Raw genomic sequence first — 17,468 nt, forward strand, 5'->3', positions numbered from 1 at the left:
TTCTTGCCTGGAAAATCCCAGGGATGGGGGAGCCTGGTGGGCTGCCGTTTATGGGGTCGCACAGAGTCGGACAAGACTGAAGCGACTTAGCAGCAGCAGCAGCAGCGGCAGGTTGGTGATAACTTTCCTTCCAAGGAGTAAGTGTCTTTTAATTTCATGGCTGCAACCACCATCTGCAGTGATTTTAGAGCCCCCCAAAATAAAAGTCAACCACTGTTTCCCCATCTATTTGCCATGAAATGATGGGACCAGATGCCATGATCTTAGTTTTCTGAATGTTGAGCTTTAAGCCAACTTTTTCACTTTCCTCTTTCACTTTCATCAAGAGGCTCTTTAGTTCTTCTTCACTTTCTGCCATAAGGGTGGTGTTCATTAAAACATTTTAATTTTGAAACAGATTCACTAAATTAGACAAAAGCAAAAACATGCCAATAAAATTCCAAATTATTTCCCATTGTTGAATTGTTATGTTCACATTCAACTTGCACATCCTGATTATATAATATCAAGATCATATCTTCATTTGTAATTTGGAAAAATCTTAAATCCTCAATTTTAGTAGAGCCTATTGGCTCAGTGGTAAAGAATCCACTTGCCAAACAGGAGATGCCTGCCAAGTAGGAGACACGGGTTTGATCCCTGGGTCAGGAAGATCCCCTAGAGAAGGAAATGGCAACCCACTCCAGTATTCTTGTCTGGGAAATCCCAGGGACAGAGCAGCCTGGTGGGCTACAGACCATGGAGTGCAAAGAGTCAGAAACCTAGCAACTAAATATCAACAGCAACAAAATTTGCTTCTAGAATGGCAAATTGTTTTGTTTCCTTCTTTCCTGTTATACTACCCAAACCTTAGAATGGCTTTACATGAACAGATCTAAATGTAGTCAATATTTCATTGAAAAGAAAACAAAATGACTCAAGTAAGAAAGAAACAAATTCAGCCTGAAATGCCTAAGGGTTTTTCTCTTTTTTCAGTGCTGGAGAAAGGTCACCAATGCTTCTGTTCCTTTCTGTGTGATTTTCCTTTCTCTAAAAAAAATTTTTTAATTTATTATTTTTGGCCACACTGGGTCTTCCTTGCTGTGTGCAGGCTTTCTCTAGCTGTGGGGAGCCAGGGCTACTCTTGCTTGCAGAGCACAGGTTCCAGGAGCCTGGGCTTGAGTAGTTGTGCACTGCAGGCTCAGATGCGGCGCAGTATGGGGGAATCTTCCTGGACTAGGGACAGAAGCAGCGGCCCCTACATTGGCAGGCGGATTCTTAACCAATGGACAGGGAAGTCCTTCGTGTGATTTTCAACTCATGTCCTAAATCGCCTTCTATGTCTTCCAAAGTTAGCTCTACCACTGCCTAACTTTGGCAGGCTATTTAATCTCTACCTAAGCCTCCCGCCTCATCTGTAAATCTCTCAAAGGGCTGTTATGAGAATTTAATAAGACAATGTGTAAAACGTTTTGCACAACGCATAGAGCATATCAGACACTTATATAAACGCTGTTACTGTTATTATTTGTCAGAAGAGTATATTTCTCACAAAAAGCTTACTCCTGACATCAAACGCCACCTCATCCTGGGAAAGGACTTGGTTGAAGGATCACCCACAGCAGCAGAAGCAGCCACCTACCCTCAATAGCCTGGAATCTCAGGAGCCATCAAGGTGCACTAGGTGATCTGACCTAACCGGGGTAATAGGCTAAGAAAACAGGCCACCTGATTAGGAAGACATCTAACCCATTTAGGAGCGGCAGTCTTGAGAGGCTTTACTAACCTCTAGAATATAGTGATCATTTAACAAATGTTTACAGACATCTTTCTGCACCACGCGCCGTACAGTTGGCAACAAACTAGAGTCTTCGCTCTTGCGGAGTTGACATGCTTTATTTCACCAAGAGCTTTCATCGTTTGATCCTCACAAACTTCCTACAGTTAGGGCAAGAATTACTACCGACGAGAAAAATCGGTGCAGGCAAGTTTCTGTAACTCGAAACAACGTTCACAAAATAAACTGCTCGGACTTCAAGAACCTCTTGCAAAAGGGCCGCCGCCCAGCACACACTTAGCACCGAAGACGGCTGCGGAATGCGCAGCTTTGGCCAGCGCCCCTCCCAGAAGCCGCTCCTAGGAGTCTCTCTGTAACCCCTCGCCCCCCCACCCCCGCCCAACTCCGCAGTTCCGGGCTTCCTACTTCCTACAACTACTAGGCTCGCTCGCCCCTCCCTCCCTGCACGCCCCTCACCTGGCCTCCGAGCTACCCAAGTGAAAGGGGAAAGAAGTGAGAAAGGGCGGTAGAAGAGCTAGTTGCCGGAAGTCGACCCCTTTGACCCCGGAAGTTCCCGCTGCTACTGGAGGCGCAGTTCCGGTTAGGCGGCGGAGTTTGTTTACGTTGCTCTCAGACCTAGGTGTTGCATACCCCAGCTCAGCCTCCAAAATGGGGAAATCCTTCGCCAATTTCATGTGCAAGAAGGACTTTCATCCTGCTTCCAAATCCAACATCAAAAAAGTGAGTACGATGAGCAGGCCTTTGGCGCCTGGGTTCCTAGGACCTCCTGGAGGTCAGAGTGGTGGCGTGTTTGGGATCCCTGGGACAGCCGCCTTTTCTCCATGCCTAAAGCCCTGGCGTTCTTGTCCCTCGCCGCTGGCCCTCGAGGTTTATTTTACATCAGCCAGGGGAAAGGCTGCTCCGTCTGTTCTTTCGGCTCTGTCAGCCAGAATGTAAAGAGTCGAGATATGAAGGCTGGTACCCTCAGCAGATCCTAATGTTGTCTTTTCGAATCTCAGAGATCACGGCTTCTGAGCTCTGCTATCCCATACAAAAGACTAGATAGATCTGAAAAGGAAAGGAAAGTCACACCTTGCTTCCTCTTTTTATCCCACCTTATCTTGTAGCGTCTGGTGACCTCTGAGCTGTGGCTTTTTAAATGACCACTTACAGGTCTATTAGATCCAGTACAAAAAAATATGCTGAATATTACAGCAGTGGAAAGCAGAATACTGAAGTAGGGTGAGTCTGAGCATTGAAACCTGACCTATATTCTGTTATTCCAGCACAGTCACTTTTAGCCTTGAGACCTTGCATAAAATATTTAATATCCCTCATCTTGAGTCTCCTAATCTGTAAATTAGGAATGATCCATATCAGTTGCCGTGACTTGAAATTGTTATGAGGACTAAATAAGATGGTGTAGATAAAGACTTTTAAACACAACCTTAATCTCTGCCTACTACATAGAGGGAGTGTACAATAAAATGTTAATTGGCCCACACACAGTTATCCTTAGACTATTCCTAAAATACAGGTGGCGACCAGAGTTTCATACTGCTTATTCTATATGCTTTCCTGAACAGTCACAGCCAATTTCAAAATTTTAACGACCCCTTTTTTCACTCCTGACTCTCAGCTCTACACTGCCAGATCTTAGGCCCTAACTGAAGGCAGCTGAACACAACTATATAGTAGACAATTTCATCTTGATATCCTACAGACATTTCAAACTCAACATATTTGAAATGGAACTTATCTTTTATTCTAAATCTGCTCTTGTATTTATACCTCCTATTCTCATATCAGTAGGAAATGCAGATGGTAACACAACCCTCATCCAGTCACCCAGGCCAGGAATAAGATTCAGCTTTTTCCATTCAGCTTTATCTGGTTGGCTAATAAATTCTATTGCTGTTACTTCTTAAGTATCTCTTGAATCCATCTCTCCTCCTTGTCACTACTGTGTGCATCTTAGCTTAGACTCTGATCATCTTTCACCTAGATTGTTATATTTCCTAACTGATTTTTTGCTGCCAGTCTTGACCCCTCTCAAATCCATTCTCAAATGATCAGAATAATAATTTTTTTATTTAGCAGTTTTACTGAAGTATAATTCGCATACCATACAATCACTCATATAAAGTGTAAAATTCAATATTTTTTAGTATATTTATGAATTTTGTCATCACCAAAACAGTTCTAAAATATTTTCACCACCCTCCCGAAACCCATATAAACTAACAGTCACTCCCTATTTGTCCTTAATCCTCCCCTCTGCCCAGCCTTAGCCAACAATTAATCTGCTTTCTATTTCTGTGAATTGGCCTATTCTGGACATTTCATATAAACTGAATCATGCCATATGGGTTTTTTTTTGTCACTGGCTTCTTTCACTTAGCACAATGTTTACAGAGTTCATGTTGTATAATATATCAGTATTACATTCCTTTTTATTGCTGAATAATTCCATGGTATAGATATGGCACATTTTATTTATCCATTCATCATTTGATGAGTATTTGGGTTGCTTCCATAGAGTAGTCATTTTAAAGCACAACTTTGATTTCTTCAGCTCCTTATTAAAATACTCCAGAATTAAGTCCAGATAGCCAGGCTCCAGTTTATTTTTCCTTCATCATCCCTTACTGCTATTCTCCCATCTTAGATTTTAAATTTTAGTCATTTTTTAAATTTTGGCCCCACAGCATGCTGGATCTTAGTTCCTTCTCCAAGGATCGCACCCATGCCCCCTGCAGTGGAAACACAGAGTCTTAACCACTAGCCTAGCTGGAAAGTCTCCAGCCTTAGACTTTATGCTCTAGTAAAATCAAACTACTCAATTTCTGTTTTCATCTTTGGATCTTTATCTGAGTTGTTCCCTCTGCCAGTGATATCTTACCCTATTTTTCCCTTGGCAAAATTTTAATGCGCTTCAAAATCCTGTTTAACACATTGAAGCTACTTGTGTAACAGGGTTACTTATTGCAGCTGCCTTTGTAATAACAGAAGGTTGGAAATTTCTTAATATCCACCAGTACAGCAGGAGATTGGTTAAATAAATGATGGTATAGCTCCACAAAGAAATGATACTCTTCACCACCCTACCCTCCTGGAAAATAAAGCATTTTGTTTACTGATCTGGGAGTGATCTCCATGGTGTAGAGTTTTATTTGATACATTTTCTGTTTATGTATGCTGTATTATATGTGCATACATACATATATGCACGCTGTATATGTTCAGTTCAATTCAGTCGCTCAGCTGTGTCCGACTGTTTGTGACCCCATGAACCGCAGCACACCAGGCCTCCCTGTCCGTCACCAACTCTCTGAGTTTACCCAAACTCATGTCACTTGAGTCGGTGATGCCATCCAACCATCTCATCCTCCATTGTCCCCTTCTCCTCCTGCCCTCAATCTTTCCCAGCATCAGGGTCTTTCCAAATCAGTCAACTCTGCGCATCAGGTGGCCAAAGTATTGGAGTTTCAGCTTCAACATCAGTCCCTCCAATGAACACCCAGGACTGATCTCCTTTAGGATAGATTGGTTGGATCTCCTTGCAGTCCAAGGGATTCTTAAGAGTCTTCTCCAACACCACAGTTCAAAAGCGTCAATTCTTCGGTGCTTAGCTTTCTTTATAGTCCAACTCTCACATCCATACATGACTATTGCAAAAACCATAGTCCTGACTAGATGGACCTTTGTTGACAAAGTAATGTCTCTGCTTTTCAATATGCTGTCTAGGTTGGTGATAACTTTCCTTCCAAGGAGTAAGCGTCTTTTAATTTCATGGCATCACCATCTGTGTATGTTACCATTCATGAAAAGAGGGACCAAAAATGCATGTGTATGTGTGTGTTTATATTATGTTATGTATATTACGTGTGTGTCCATGTGAACGTCCTTGGAAGGATATACAAGACAGGAATAATATTGGCTACATGTGAGTATAGTTCATGGGGTTCTCAAGGCAAGAATGCTGAAGCGATTTGCCGTTCCCTTCTCCAGTGGACCACATTTTGTCATAATGTGAGTATAGTTATGTCATTTAAAAAATAGAGAACTAAAAACCAAAACTTGGCTATAAAGTATTCTATTATATCAGCCTTCTTCTCTGTCCCCTAGAGTTAATCAGTGTCTCGTTCTGTTTCCTTACATTGAATGTATTCTGTTATCCAATTTTATTGTTACTATTTTTCCCCAGATGAGGATTTATTGGCGTAAATGCAACCATATAAAAACATAAGCTATGAAAACCACAATCACGATGTGCCCCCTTCCTACGATGCCCAGACCCAAACATTGTTACTATTTATTTACACAGTTCACATCTTTTTTATTATAAAATATCTTAAACATACAGAAAGGTTAGTATGGTTTTCTGTTAGCAGATTCTGAGCATTTTGTAGGTGAGAATATATTTCACTACTTTTTATTTTAATCCATCATAAATATTCATGTATGTCAGGTTTAGAGCAAATGAGACTTGTAAAATAACTTTGTAAATCTAAAGCTTTAAATAAATGGTAGTTATTGTTGGAAGTAGTATCTTAATCATTAGGAGGCTATTATTAATGTATTATTTGATCAGGCAATGACATCTTGCATTTCTCTATTTCAGCTGTTGGCATTTTGAGCTATAGTGAAAATTCCAAAGGTGCCTTTTACTGCCTATCCCAAGTGTAGACTTTTCTTCTACTGTGACATTACGTTGGTAATGTTATATTGGTTATGACATATATATTATGGTAGTTATGAAGACAGTAGAAGAAATTTTAGGAACTTACACAAAAGAAATTTCCAGAATAGTCTCTCCCTGAAGGATTCTCTTTTCATTTCTGTTTTTAATCTCCGTATTAATCCGTGTTGTCCACATCGAAGATTGTAGTCCCCATAAAACCTACCTACCTGAGTACTATTAAATACTAATAATTACTCCTGTTTTGTGTCTAAAATTGAATAATGGCAGTCTTGTCCCCAGTCCTACTGCCCACACTTATCTGGCCCATTATAATTATTAATTATTTTATCAATTTAAGTATTAAATATTTATCAGTGTAAGTGTTAAATATTTTTCCTCAGATTTACCTTCCTAAAACAGCTTGTTGGGAGAGACAGTTTTGCCTTGCTATTTATGTTAAGTGGTTATCAAACACTTTATCCTTGACTTTAAAGAAGGTGGGAAGACACTGATATCTTTTAAACCTGGAGGTAACATGATTAAATATCCTTGCATAAGCTGTGTGGGCTTTTTACCTTCACCACTTTTATGACTCTGAGAATATCACATAGGGACGCACTCAGCCTGTGGTGGTAGTGCCCTTGAGCAACTGCAGGATATCAGATGCATCTCTTGATTCATCTGTTTCCTCTCTTGATGGTTTAGTCGCTAAGTCGTATCCAACTCTCGTGACCCCATAGGCTTAGCCTGCCAGGCTCCTCTGTCCAGGCAAGAATACTGGAGTGGGTTGCCATTTCCTTCTCCAGTTTTCTCTCTTGTTCCTTCCCTTTTTTCTACAACTATCTTTCATCTCCTTTCCTTTTTTCCTCCTCCTTGTCTTCCATTTTCCCTCTCTTGGGGTATCAGTGACACTGGCATCCAATGATGTGCCCTGTGTGTTTTCTGGACTAGACGTATTCCATGTAGAGAGATGGTCTTGTCTCTGCAACATCTGAAGGACTGAGGGCAAGAAGCTGTTGTACCCTGAGTGTTCAGAGCAGTTTTCAAGTTTGACATCCTTGACTGAAAGTTTAGCTGTTTTGAGTAATTATATTTTAGGACTTGCTTCAAAGCATAAATTGGAATTTTCAACTCTTGTTTTGTGATTGTGACTTTATGACCAAAATAGATGTGTTATAAACTATAGAATAGCATTTTATGTTTTATTATAAAAGAGAACAAACTTATTTAAGTTTTTACTTTACTAATTTAGGTTTGGATGGCAGAACAGAAAATATCATATGATAAGAAGAAACAGGAAGAGTTAATGCAACAATATCTAAAAGAACAAGAATCATATGATAATAGGTAAGAAATTCCACTCTGCTGGTATTTTTTAGAGTAATCAGTTGCGTGAGAATATCCTTTACTGAATCATATACTAACTTTTTTTAACTGAATGCCCCCAATGATAGGATTATATTCCCTGTGAACTGTCTTTACTCTTACGTTCATAGATGGGCACTTTTTCCAACCGTACCCATAATTCACACAAAATATAGATTGATATGAATATACACTCCATATACAGTTTATAGAGATGTTCCAACTTACTCAAAACTTGGAAGAAAAATAAATGTCTATACTTGAACTACTGAGGCCTCGTACGAAGATACTTCTTCAACATAGACTGAAATGAAAAGATACACAAGATAGCTTCAAGAAGTAAAGTGTCTTTACCTGACCTGCATGTCACTGTTCTTTTAATAGGATAAGAGCTAGAGTTCCTCACTGGCTTACTATATAGTACAGTATCCACCCCTACCCTTAGCTGTTGTCATTTTATGTTTGTATTTGCAGGTCTAACTCTGAAGCTGATTTCTTTTGGTTAATCAAATAAATAAATAGTGGTCCTTTTGATAAGTCACACTTTCTCTTCCAGTCAGTCCTATATTTCATCAAAACATGGATCTTAAGCAAAGTAATACTTAACTATTACCAAATACTCTCTTTGAAATATAGTGTATTGAGAGCAAAATTAGAGAAATAAAACATTTTATTCAATTAAGTACTTTTCTCACTAATTTATTTAATTGGTTGACTTTTATTGAGTACCTACTTCATGCAAGGCAGCAAATGAAGTTGTAGTGGCCTATAATATAAAAGTGTGATGCATAGCTTCTGTCTAGCCTCAAGAAAATCTAATAATGGATATGTACATACATATAGTTCAAGGCTGAAAATAATAACTAATTGAAAATGCACTCTTATAAAAACTGTGGCAGGCTAGCATAAGACAAAACTAATTCCATTTGGGATAACAAGGTAAGACTTTATGGAAGAGGTGAGGGAGAAAGGAGTGGCAAGGAGAAAAAGAAAGGTGACCTTTGACATAGTTCAAAGCTGAACTCTGAAGAAGGGTAAGGATTTAGAGGCACGGTTCTCAACTGAGGGCCATTATTGCCCCAGGAGATATGTGGCAACATTTGGACACATTTTTTGATTGTCATAACTCAGGGCTTGGGTGATAACAACATCTAGTGGTGGATTCTAAGGATGCTACAAAACAGCCTACAGTGTACACAAAGAACGGTCAAGTCCAAAATGTCAGTAGCACCACTGTGGGAAAGCTGTGATCTGCATATAGTCAAAGCTTTTAAAGATGAGCATGGTGGGAAGGTGGAGAGTGTATTAGGAAACAGCAGTATAGTTGAGTTAGACCAATTAAGAGATTATGGATGCATGAAACAGGGCACTCAAACCCAGTACACTGGGACAACCCAGAGGGATGGGATGGGGAGGGAGGTTGGAGGGGGGTTCGGGACGGGGACACATGTATACTTGTGGCTGACTCATGTCAATGTATGGCAAAACCCACAATATTGTAGGGTAATTTCCTCTGATTAAAATAATTAATTAAAAGTGATCATGGAGGTGGAAGTGTAAGAACCCATGCAAATATCTTGTTTCTCCCTGAATTTTGCCCACTAGTGTTATTATTCATTGATAATTCTTGCCTGCATCAGTTGTTACTGTGGTTTTTTAACAGTGGTTTTCTGTTTCTCTAAATTCCTCTACATTTTTAAATTTGAATTTCTCTGGAAAGAGGATTTTTCCCTTGCCCTCACTTATTTATTTAATCATTTATTCCTATCGTTATGGACTCAGATATTTACTTAATTGGTTATAATTCAATACTCGTATACTTTTTTGCTCAAGTTTTGACCTTTGCCCACTTTGTCAGCTTGACTCCTATGTCCACTTAACATGTTCCATCCTTTTAAAAAATAAATAAATAAAACTACTTCATGACACTATAAGATCATCAGAAATTTGTCTTTTATTTTTCCCTGCTCCAGCATTGGAATCAACCTGTTCCTTTTATTTGAGAAACATACTTAGAAACCAGGGTCTGGACATTAGGTTTGTTTGTTGCTTCTACGTTTGGTTGTTTGAATTTACGAGTATATAAAAGCAGATTTGTGAGTATTTGGAGTGATTTCCTCCATTTTTCATTTTTCCTTGTTCAAAAATGTTGTCTTTAATAGTTCTGTTCCTTAGTATTCTATTTTTTCCCTTCTAAATTTTTAAATGTCCTAGATACTGATCCCTAAACATGACAATCATATTTATTATTCTGAATGGATAAATAAAAGGATGTTAGAACATCTATACATTTCACTCTACTTAGAGTCAACAGCAAAAAAAAAAAAAAGGAAAAAGGAAAAACCTGTATGGGTTTTTAGTTGAAGTTAAAACGTAAATACTAATATAGTAGCTTTTCCTTTTATTTTGTATACCTGTTGAGTTTTGCACAAAATGGAATTGATCTTCCAGTTTTGATTTTATATTATTTTTTGTTTCAGTGTAAATGAAATGCTTTTTTGAAAGGGAATATATAAAACATAAAATTTATTGTTTTATGTGCACAGTTCAGTGGCATTAATTACATTCATAGTGTTGTGTGCCATCACCACTGTCTGTTTCCAAAAATTTTTGTTCTTTACCCCAGGTTGAAACTCTGTACTCATTAAACTTTGTTCCCCCTGCCTCTAGCCCCTGGTAAACACTATTCTTTCTGCCTCTATGAAATTTGTCTTTCCTAAGTACATCATGTGAGTGGAATTATATAATATTTGTCCTTTTGTGTCTGGCATACTTCACTTAGTATAACATATTCAAGAGTCATCCATATTGTAGTGTGTTTCAAGCTTATTTTTTATTATGGCCAAATAATATTCCATTGTTTGTACATACCACAGTTGGTCTACCCATTCAACCATAATGAACACTTGGATTGCTTCTGTCTTTTGGCTATTCTGAATAATGGCATACCAGTATCTGTTCAGCCCCCAACTTTCAGTTCCTTTGGGTATATACCTAGGAGCAGAGCTGCTGGATCATCTGGTAGTTCTGTGTTTGACTATTAAAGACCAGAAAACTGTTTTCCATAGGACCTGCACCATTTTACATTCCCACCCGTAACGCATAAGGGTTCCAATTTATCCACATCCTTGCCAACGTTTGTTATTTTCCTTTTTTTTTTAAAATAACCATTCTTATGAATGCAGCATGGTATCTCATGGTTTTGATTTACATTTCCCTGTAACTAGTGATATTGAGCTTTTCATGTGCTTCATGTTAATTTTTTAAATAGTGTTAATATAATTTATGAACTTTAAAGTATATGCTGGTTTTTAGTATATTTAAAGTTTGGAGCCATCACCATAACTCATTTCAGAACATTTTCACCATCTGAAGAAGAAATCTTGTACCCAATAGCGGTCACTTCCCATTCCCACAACCTGGACTCCCAATTCCTCTCAGACCTAAGCAACCACTGACTGACTTTGTCTCTGTAGATTTACCTATCCTGGGAATGTCATATGAATGGAATCATACAATACGTGGCTTTTTGTGACTGGCTTCTTTCATTTAGTACAATGTTTTTGAAGTTCATCCATGTTGTAGCAGGTGTCATTGGTCCATTCCCTTTTATTGCTGAATCATATCTCACGGTATGGAGGTAGATTCTGTTGTGCTTTTGCCCTCTTCTTCTTTTACAGTTATTTGTCAACTCCAGTGGAAATAAGAGAGAGAGGACTTACAATCATGTAGGCTATACTTTGTGATAGCGTTTTCCAAATATAAGAGGAAATTCTGTTTACTCTTTAGGTTTCTTCTCTTTAATCAATACTTTACATAGATCTTATGAATTAAAAGGTTTAACTTGATTATTCATTCAGTTTGTTGCAGAGCTATTTTCTTCTAAAAAGCACAGCGTATCTCTAAACAGAACATATCTCTAAACAGAACAATGGAACAACAATGTTCTCCAAACAGGGAACATTCGGTGTTGAAAAAGAAATTATTAAAAAATGATTTTTAAGATGCAGTAGATAATGAATCCATCATAGTAATTAACTTGTTGTAGATTTTCTTTAAACTATTCTCTCTTCATTGGCCTTGCTAAAGAACTTTATTTATTCTGTTACTGAATTTGACTCCTGTAAGCTTTAATTGGATTTGACTTCCTAAAGAAATCCAGGGAGACTTATTTTTCTAAACTGATTCCTCACAATTAAGAAAAAACGTTATTTAACTTAATTCCAAATATGTGTTGGCATATAGGATTTCAAGACAACATTTCAAAGTTTAAGAAAAGCATGTGAGGGAAAGCATGGCATTTTCCCCTCATTTCAGTTGGGAGGGCTGGGTTCTTTCAAGTATTGAGAAGGTCTCAGAACCAGTTATTAAAGGGGCAGCACTGCTGGAATTTTCATTCATAAATTTCAGATGTCATTTAGTCAGAGGAGTAGTTTTGAAATTTTATCGCTAATAAAAACATTTTATCCTAATTCCCTTAGAATTTAGGGGTATGGAGGGACAGTTATTCTGTAGTATTTTTCCTCCTACAAAAAAATTTGAAAATTTATCTCTTGTTTGATTTAGATTGCTAATGGGAGATGAACGTGTAAAGAATGGCCTTAATTTCATGTATGAGGCTCCACCAGGGGCTAAAAAAGGTACTTGCTTCAATTTCCTTTTTTTTAAGTCTTTGATGTGTTTGTGACTAAAGATTGAGAACCGTTATGACAGACATTTTTAGAAGTTGCTCTTCATCTTTTAAAATTAATACTATTCTATAAAATAATGTTAAAATACTCTAATCAATATAGTAGGATAAATACTAACAGTAATTCTCTAGTGTAATAATAATTTCATGATGTGTTCTTCAGGGAGGAAAATCTCAACATCACCAGAAGTATATTTATTCTTTTATAATTTGTGTCTTTAGTCCTTCTTGTTGAGTATATTTGTAAATAGAAGGCATAATATTCAATGTCAATGAAAAGTATAGAAGTTTAAAGATTAGAAATTAATCTTTTATTAAGATTAATAAAGTACTGCCTCTTATTCGGTACTGTTTTTTACCCTACAGTGATTTGAATTTTATCTTGTGAAAGAATAAAAAAGTCAAAGCAATACATTCTTACAAGTTACAATTAAATACCATGATATCATAGTGTAGTATATAATAGCAGACTTTCATGTTGAAGTTTTTAACTTGACCTACCTTTTTTTCCTCCCATATTTTTGATATGCAATCAAGAAAACAAAGAGGTAAAGTACTGTTTTCTATGTTTCGATTTATATGCAGTAGATTGAAATTTTATGGAAATACTGAAAGACTTTAATGAATGTTTTTAGAAAGAAGAAACAGAAGGAGAGACGGAATACAAATTTGAATGGCAGAAAGGGGCCCCACGAGAAAAGTAAGAACTGGTTTTTTTTTTTTAAGATAAAATATGTATCATTAACTTTATCTGGGGGGTGTGTAAGTTGCTTAGTCGTGTCCGACTCTTTGCAACCCCATAGACCACAGCCCACCAGGCCCTTCTGTCCATGGTATTCTCCAGGCAAGAACATTGGAGTGGGTTGCCATTTCTTCTCCAAAAGGAACTGTAGAAAGAAAGTTAAGTTGCTCAGTCGTGTCCGACTCTTTGTGACCCCATGGACTGTAGCCTACCAGGCTCCTCCATCCGTGGAATTTTCCAGGCAAGAGTATTGGAGTGGGGTGCCATGGCCTTCTCCAGTTTTATCTGATATCCCATCCTATGTTGCTTTTTATTCACCAGAGAAAGCAACTAATATGAAAAGTTATTTTTAATGATTTGTCTTATGTAGCTAATTTGTTTGATCATAGTCTTTAGCTTTATTTTTGTCATTTTTTTAAAATCATGGATTATCAGATTGGATACTTGATAATAAAGTGGTGTTTGGAAATACCAAATAGATTTTATGGTTCTGTTTATTTATTAAACTTGTATGTTTCATAATTTACTTAGAACTGTAAGACTGTTTTTAGTTTTATTATTATTATTCTTAATATTGTTTGTACATTTTCTCTCCTTAATAGATATGCCAAAGATGACATGAACATCAGAGATCAGCCCTTTGGTATTCAGGCAAGTGACGCATTTATTCTGTAAGAATAATTTTTTCAAAATAAACACTTCTTTATATTATTGTCCAAAGGTATTTAAGCCGAAAAGGGTTTCTATGGTTTCTGAAAAGCTCTATGGTTTCTGTTTGTATCAGATAGTAGAAGGACTTGGCGAGAAAACATTAAATGTAGCAAAGATACAAATCCAAATATCAAATCATGATAAAAGATAGGAGTCAAAATTTTATAGTGAGGGCTATAATGAAAATGGTCTCTGCAGTTTTCAAGGAATTTGGAGAATAGCTCATGGTCAAAAAATAAAACTGTTTGAATACTGCCATACTTACTCATTTACATATTGCTTGTGGGTGCTTTCCTGCTGTATTGGCAGAGTTGAGTGGTCGCAACAGAGACCTTTGGCCCATACAACCTAAAATATTTACTGTCTGGCTTTTTACAGGAAAAGTTTGCTAGCCCTTGGTTTAGGAAATTGAAACCTCAAAGATTAACTTTTTTTTAATTAGAGAATTCCAGATTGAGACAGGACATCATTCTTTTTTGGTGTTTTACTATTTCTTTTTTGATTACATTGTTTTATCGCCACCAGGTAACACTCAGAAAGAAATAGGATTCAGCTGAACTTTTAGACACAATTTATAGTAAAAGATTTTAGTGTTTGAATTACTTTTTACCAAATATATGTGTGGAGTGTCTTTCCTTGGAGATCTTTTGGAAACAAGACTAATTTCACTTAAACTCTACAAGGAGTAAGGAGTTGAACAGTGGTTAGGTTCTTAGTATTTTAATAACCAAAATAAGCAATGTTTACTATTTCTCAGGTTCGAAATGTGAGATGCATTAAATGTCACAAATGGGGTCATGTCAACACAGATCGAGAATGTCCTCTGTTTGGTCTTTCTGGAATTAATGCAAGTTCAGTTCCCACTGATGGCTCAGGTAGGCACTAGACATCATTTGTTTGTTTTAGAATTTATATAGAGAACGAACAGAACTAAAGTAAACTTTTTTTTTAAGTCTCTCTCAGTATTGGTTTGATTTGGTTTGGTTTTGGTTTCTGGGGTTAGGTCACATTCCTAAAATGGTCAATGGAAAACTCTGATTATATGTTTTGAATATGAAATTTTGTGTATTAGGATTTAATTTTTCTAGCCAAGGGCCCTATGAAATTGATATTAAAAGTAACAGATATATTAAGCATCATTTATTAGGTTGGTAACCTAAAAATAGAAGGAAGAAATGGATGTTTCTCATATTTATGTCCTCCTGAGTTTTAGGACTAAGCTGAACTAGAAGCCACAATTGCAATTTTTGTTTCAGAGAGAAAATTGAGTTTTAAAAGATGTTAAATATGTTAAAATTAATTTTACTTGAAAGTTATTTACCTTCCTGTCTGTTATTGTCTATTTAAGAAAAATTGGTTGAATTTGGTTTAAATCATTTGAGTTCTTGTAAGAAGATATTAAAACAGAAGTTTTAACTTAAATTTCTCAGTGCCTTGTTAGTATGTTGTTCAAACAGCCACACTAATCCAACAATAATTCTTAATGAATCATAATAGCAATAACCTGCTTAACCCTGTAACCTTAAGTCATTTTACATTTTATGAGTTTCAATTCTTCATTTTAAAATAAAGGATGATAGTATAACTCAAGAGCTTTTCCACATTTTTTAAACAGCTGTAGAACCTTTAAAATTTTTTAAAAATCCTACATGTAATCCAAAGTAAGCCTCTTGATTAGGGTGAAAGAGAAGAGTGAAAAAGTGGGCTTAAAACTCAGTATTAAAAAAAACTAAGATCAAGGCATCTGGTCTCATCACTTCATGGCAAATTAGAAGGGGAAAAGGTGAAAGCAGTGACAGATTTCCTCTTCTTGGGCTCTAAAATCACTGTAGGTGGTCATTGCAGCCATGAAATTGAGACAGTTACTTCTTGGCAGGAAAGCTATGACAAACCTAGACAGTGTTTTAAAAAGCAGAGACATCACTTTGCCAACAAAGGTCCATATGTCAAGACTATGGTCTTTCCAGTAGTGTACAGATGTGAGAGCTGGACAGTGAAAAGGCAGAGTGCTGAAAAATTGATGCCTCCAATCTGTGGTGCTGGAGAAGACTCTTGAGAGTCCCTTGGAAAGCAAGGAGACCAAACCAGTCAGTCTTAAAGGAAATCAACCCTGAATACTCTTTGGAAGAACTGATGCTGAAGCTCCAATACTTTGGCCACCTGATGAGGACAGTTGACTCATTGGAAAAGACCCTGATGCTGGGAAAGACTGAAGGCAGATGGAGAAGAGGGCAGCAGAGGATAAGATAGGTTGGATGGCGTCACTGATTCAGTGGACGTGTACTTGGCCAAACTCCGGGAGATGGTGAGGGACAGGAAAGCCTGGTGTGCTACAGTCCATGGGTATCACAGCATCAGACATGACCTGGCAACTAAACAACAACAGTCCCAGGTGTAGAAAATACAAAGGGAGAACTGCTCTACTGAAGCAAATGCTCTAGGCATGAAGCGCCATCCTCTCAGCTAATCTCGGGCTCTGATGCACCTCTTCGGACTCGCTGAGGCTTCCACTGTCACCTCTGAGCTCAAGGTTCACCCTCAGTCAGCAGGTGATATTTGGGCTCTCTTCTGTAGCTAGAGATCAGGCTTGCTTCCAGCAGGCCAGATGCAGGCTGTTGGACTCAAGATGCTAGTTCTCGTATTAGGAGTTGAGGAATCTGACCCATTGTCAAGTTTGACACTGTTTCATTAGTGGTGTTATGAATGTCAGGATGGGTAGAGGAAGTACACACAAAATACTACACATGAATTTTTAAACATCCTTACCTCTCTTTAAAACATTTTTTAAAACCACATCTTAAGGACCTCCCTGGGTCCAGTAGTTAAGAATCTGCCTGTCTGTACAGGGGACGTAGGTTCTATCCCTGGTCCATGGGGCAGCTAAGCCACGTGCCGCAGCTACTGAAGCCCATGCACCCTAGAGCCTGCGCATCAGGAAGCCCCAGCACTGCAGCTGGAGGGTAGCTCCCGGTCCCACACTGCAGAAAAGAGCCTGAGTGCATCACCAGCAACCCAGCACAGTCAAAAAGACGCACATTTTAAGTAGAGGGAAAATTGCTCAGTGGTGAGGAATATGGATACAGACTCCTTGGTGTGACAGTCTCTGACAAAAGAACCTCCTGCTGATGCCACGGTGCAGGTGTTCTTAAGCAAAGGAAGGTGGAATAGGATGAAGAACCCATTAGCACAGATATCTCTTGAGCTCTACTTTTGGTAGTCACAGGGATCTGTTGCTGTGTTTGAAAGGCATATTCTGTTTCCTGGAAGGGGTTACGTCTTTCTCATCTTTCCCTTCGCTCCATCCTTATGGTGCCCTTCCAGCTGAGTGACTTCCGTGTCGGCTGTGGAGGGGCAGTGTCAGTGCTGTCTTTGTTCTTCAGCCTTGTCTCACTCTGATCTGCTTGGAGAGCATGAGTAGGATGGACCCTGGGACACTAGGAGACTAGGATCTAGACTGTAGACTAGGATAGCCCTTTATCTGGTATTTGATACACCTCCTTTCTCTTGAATCTAGAAAGTC

At 38.0% G+C, this 17,468-nt stretch overlaps 2 protein-coding genes across 9 annotated transcripts in view; one reads left to right on the forward strand and one right to left on the reverse strand.

The window, feature by feature from the left end:
* Window positions 1-2,316, reverse strand: part of SCRN3 (secernin 3) — a 40,598-nt gene extending 38,282 nt beyond the window's left edge. The window contains exons 1-3 of one of the 8 annotated variants that reach the window (XM_060409758.1): window positions 2,234-2,316; window positions 1,766-1,917; window positions 1,622-1,690 (exon numbers count right to left, since the gene is read on the reverse strand). The gene's annotated coding sequence lies outside the window, so the exon portion shown is untranslated. Of the gene's footprint in view, window positions 1-1,621 lie in introns of all 8 variants that reach the window. The other 7 variants (XM_060409759.1, XM_012133419.5, XM_012133412.4 and 4 more) reach the window with 7 other exon arrangements.
* A 22-nt stretch (window positions 2,317-2,338) lies between these two features.
* The window catches only part of CIR1 (corepressor interacting with RBPJ, CIR1), a 37,123-nt gene continuing 21,993 nt past the window's right edge, over window positions 2,339-17,468 (forward strand). The window contains 7 exon segments of the mRNA XM_004023448.5: window positions 2,339-2,497; window positions 7,693-7,787; window positions 12,372-12,445; window positions 13,033-13,043; window positions 13,131-13,195; window positions 13,840-13,888; window positions 14,706-14,823. Of these exon segments, the coding sequence (XP_004023497.3) occupies window positions 2,426-2,497; window positions 7,693-7,787; window positions 12,372-12,445; window positions 13,033-13,043; window positions 13,131-13,195; window positions 13,840-13,888; window positions 14,706-14,823 (484 nt within the window). The 5' untranslated portion in view covers window positions 2,339-2,425.

This window comes from Ovis aries, chromosome 2 (assembly GCF_016772045.2).
Source record: "Ovis aries strain OAR_USU_Benz2616 breed Rambouillet chromosome 2, ARS-UI_Ramb_v3.0, whole genome shotgun sequence".
In the NCBI taxonomy this organism is placed as follows: Eukaryota; Metazoa; Chordata; class Mammalia; order Artiodactyla; family Bovidae; genus Ovis; species Ovis aries.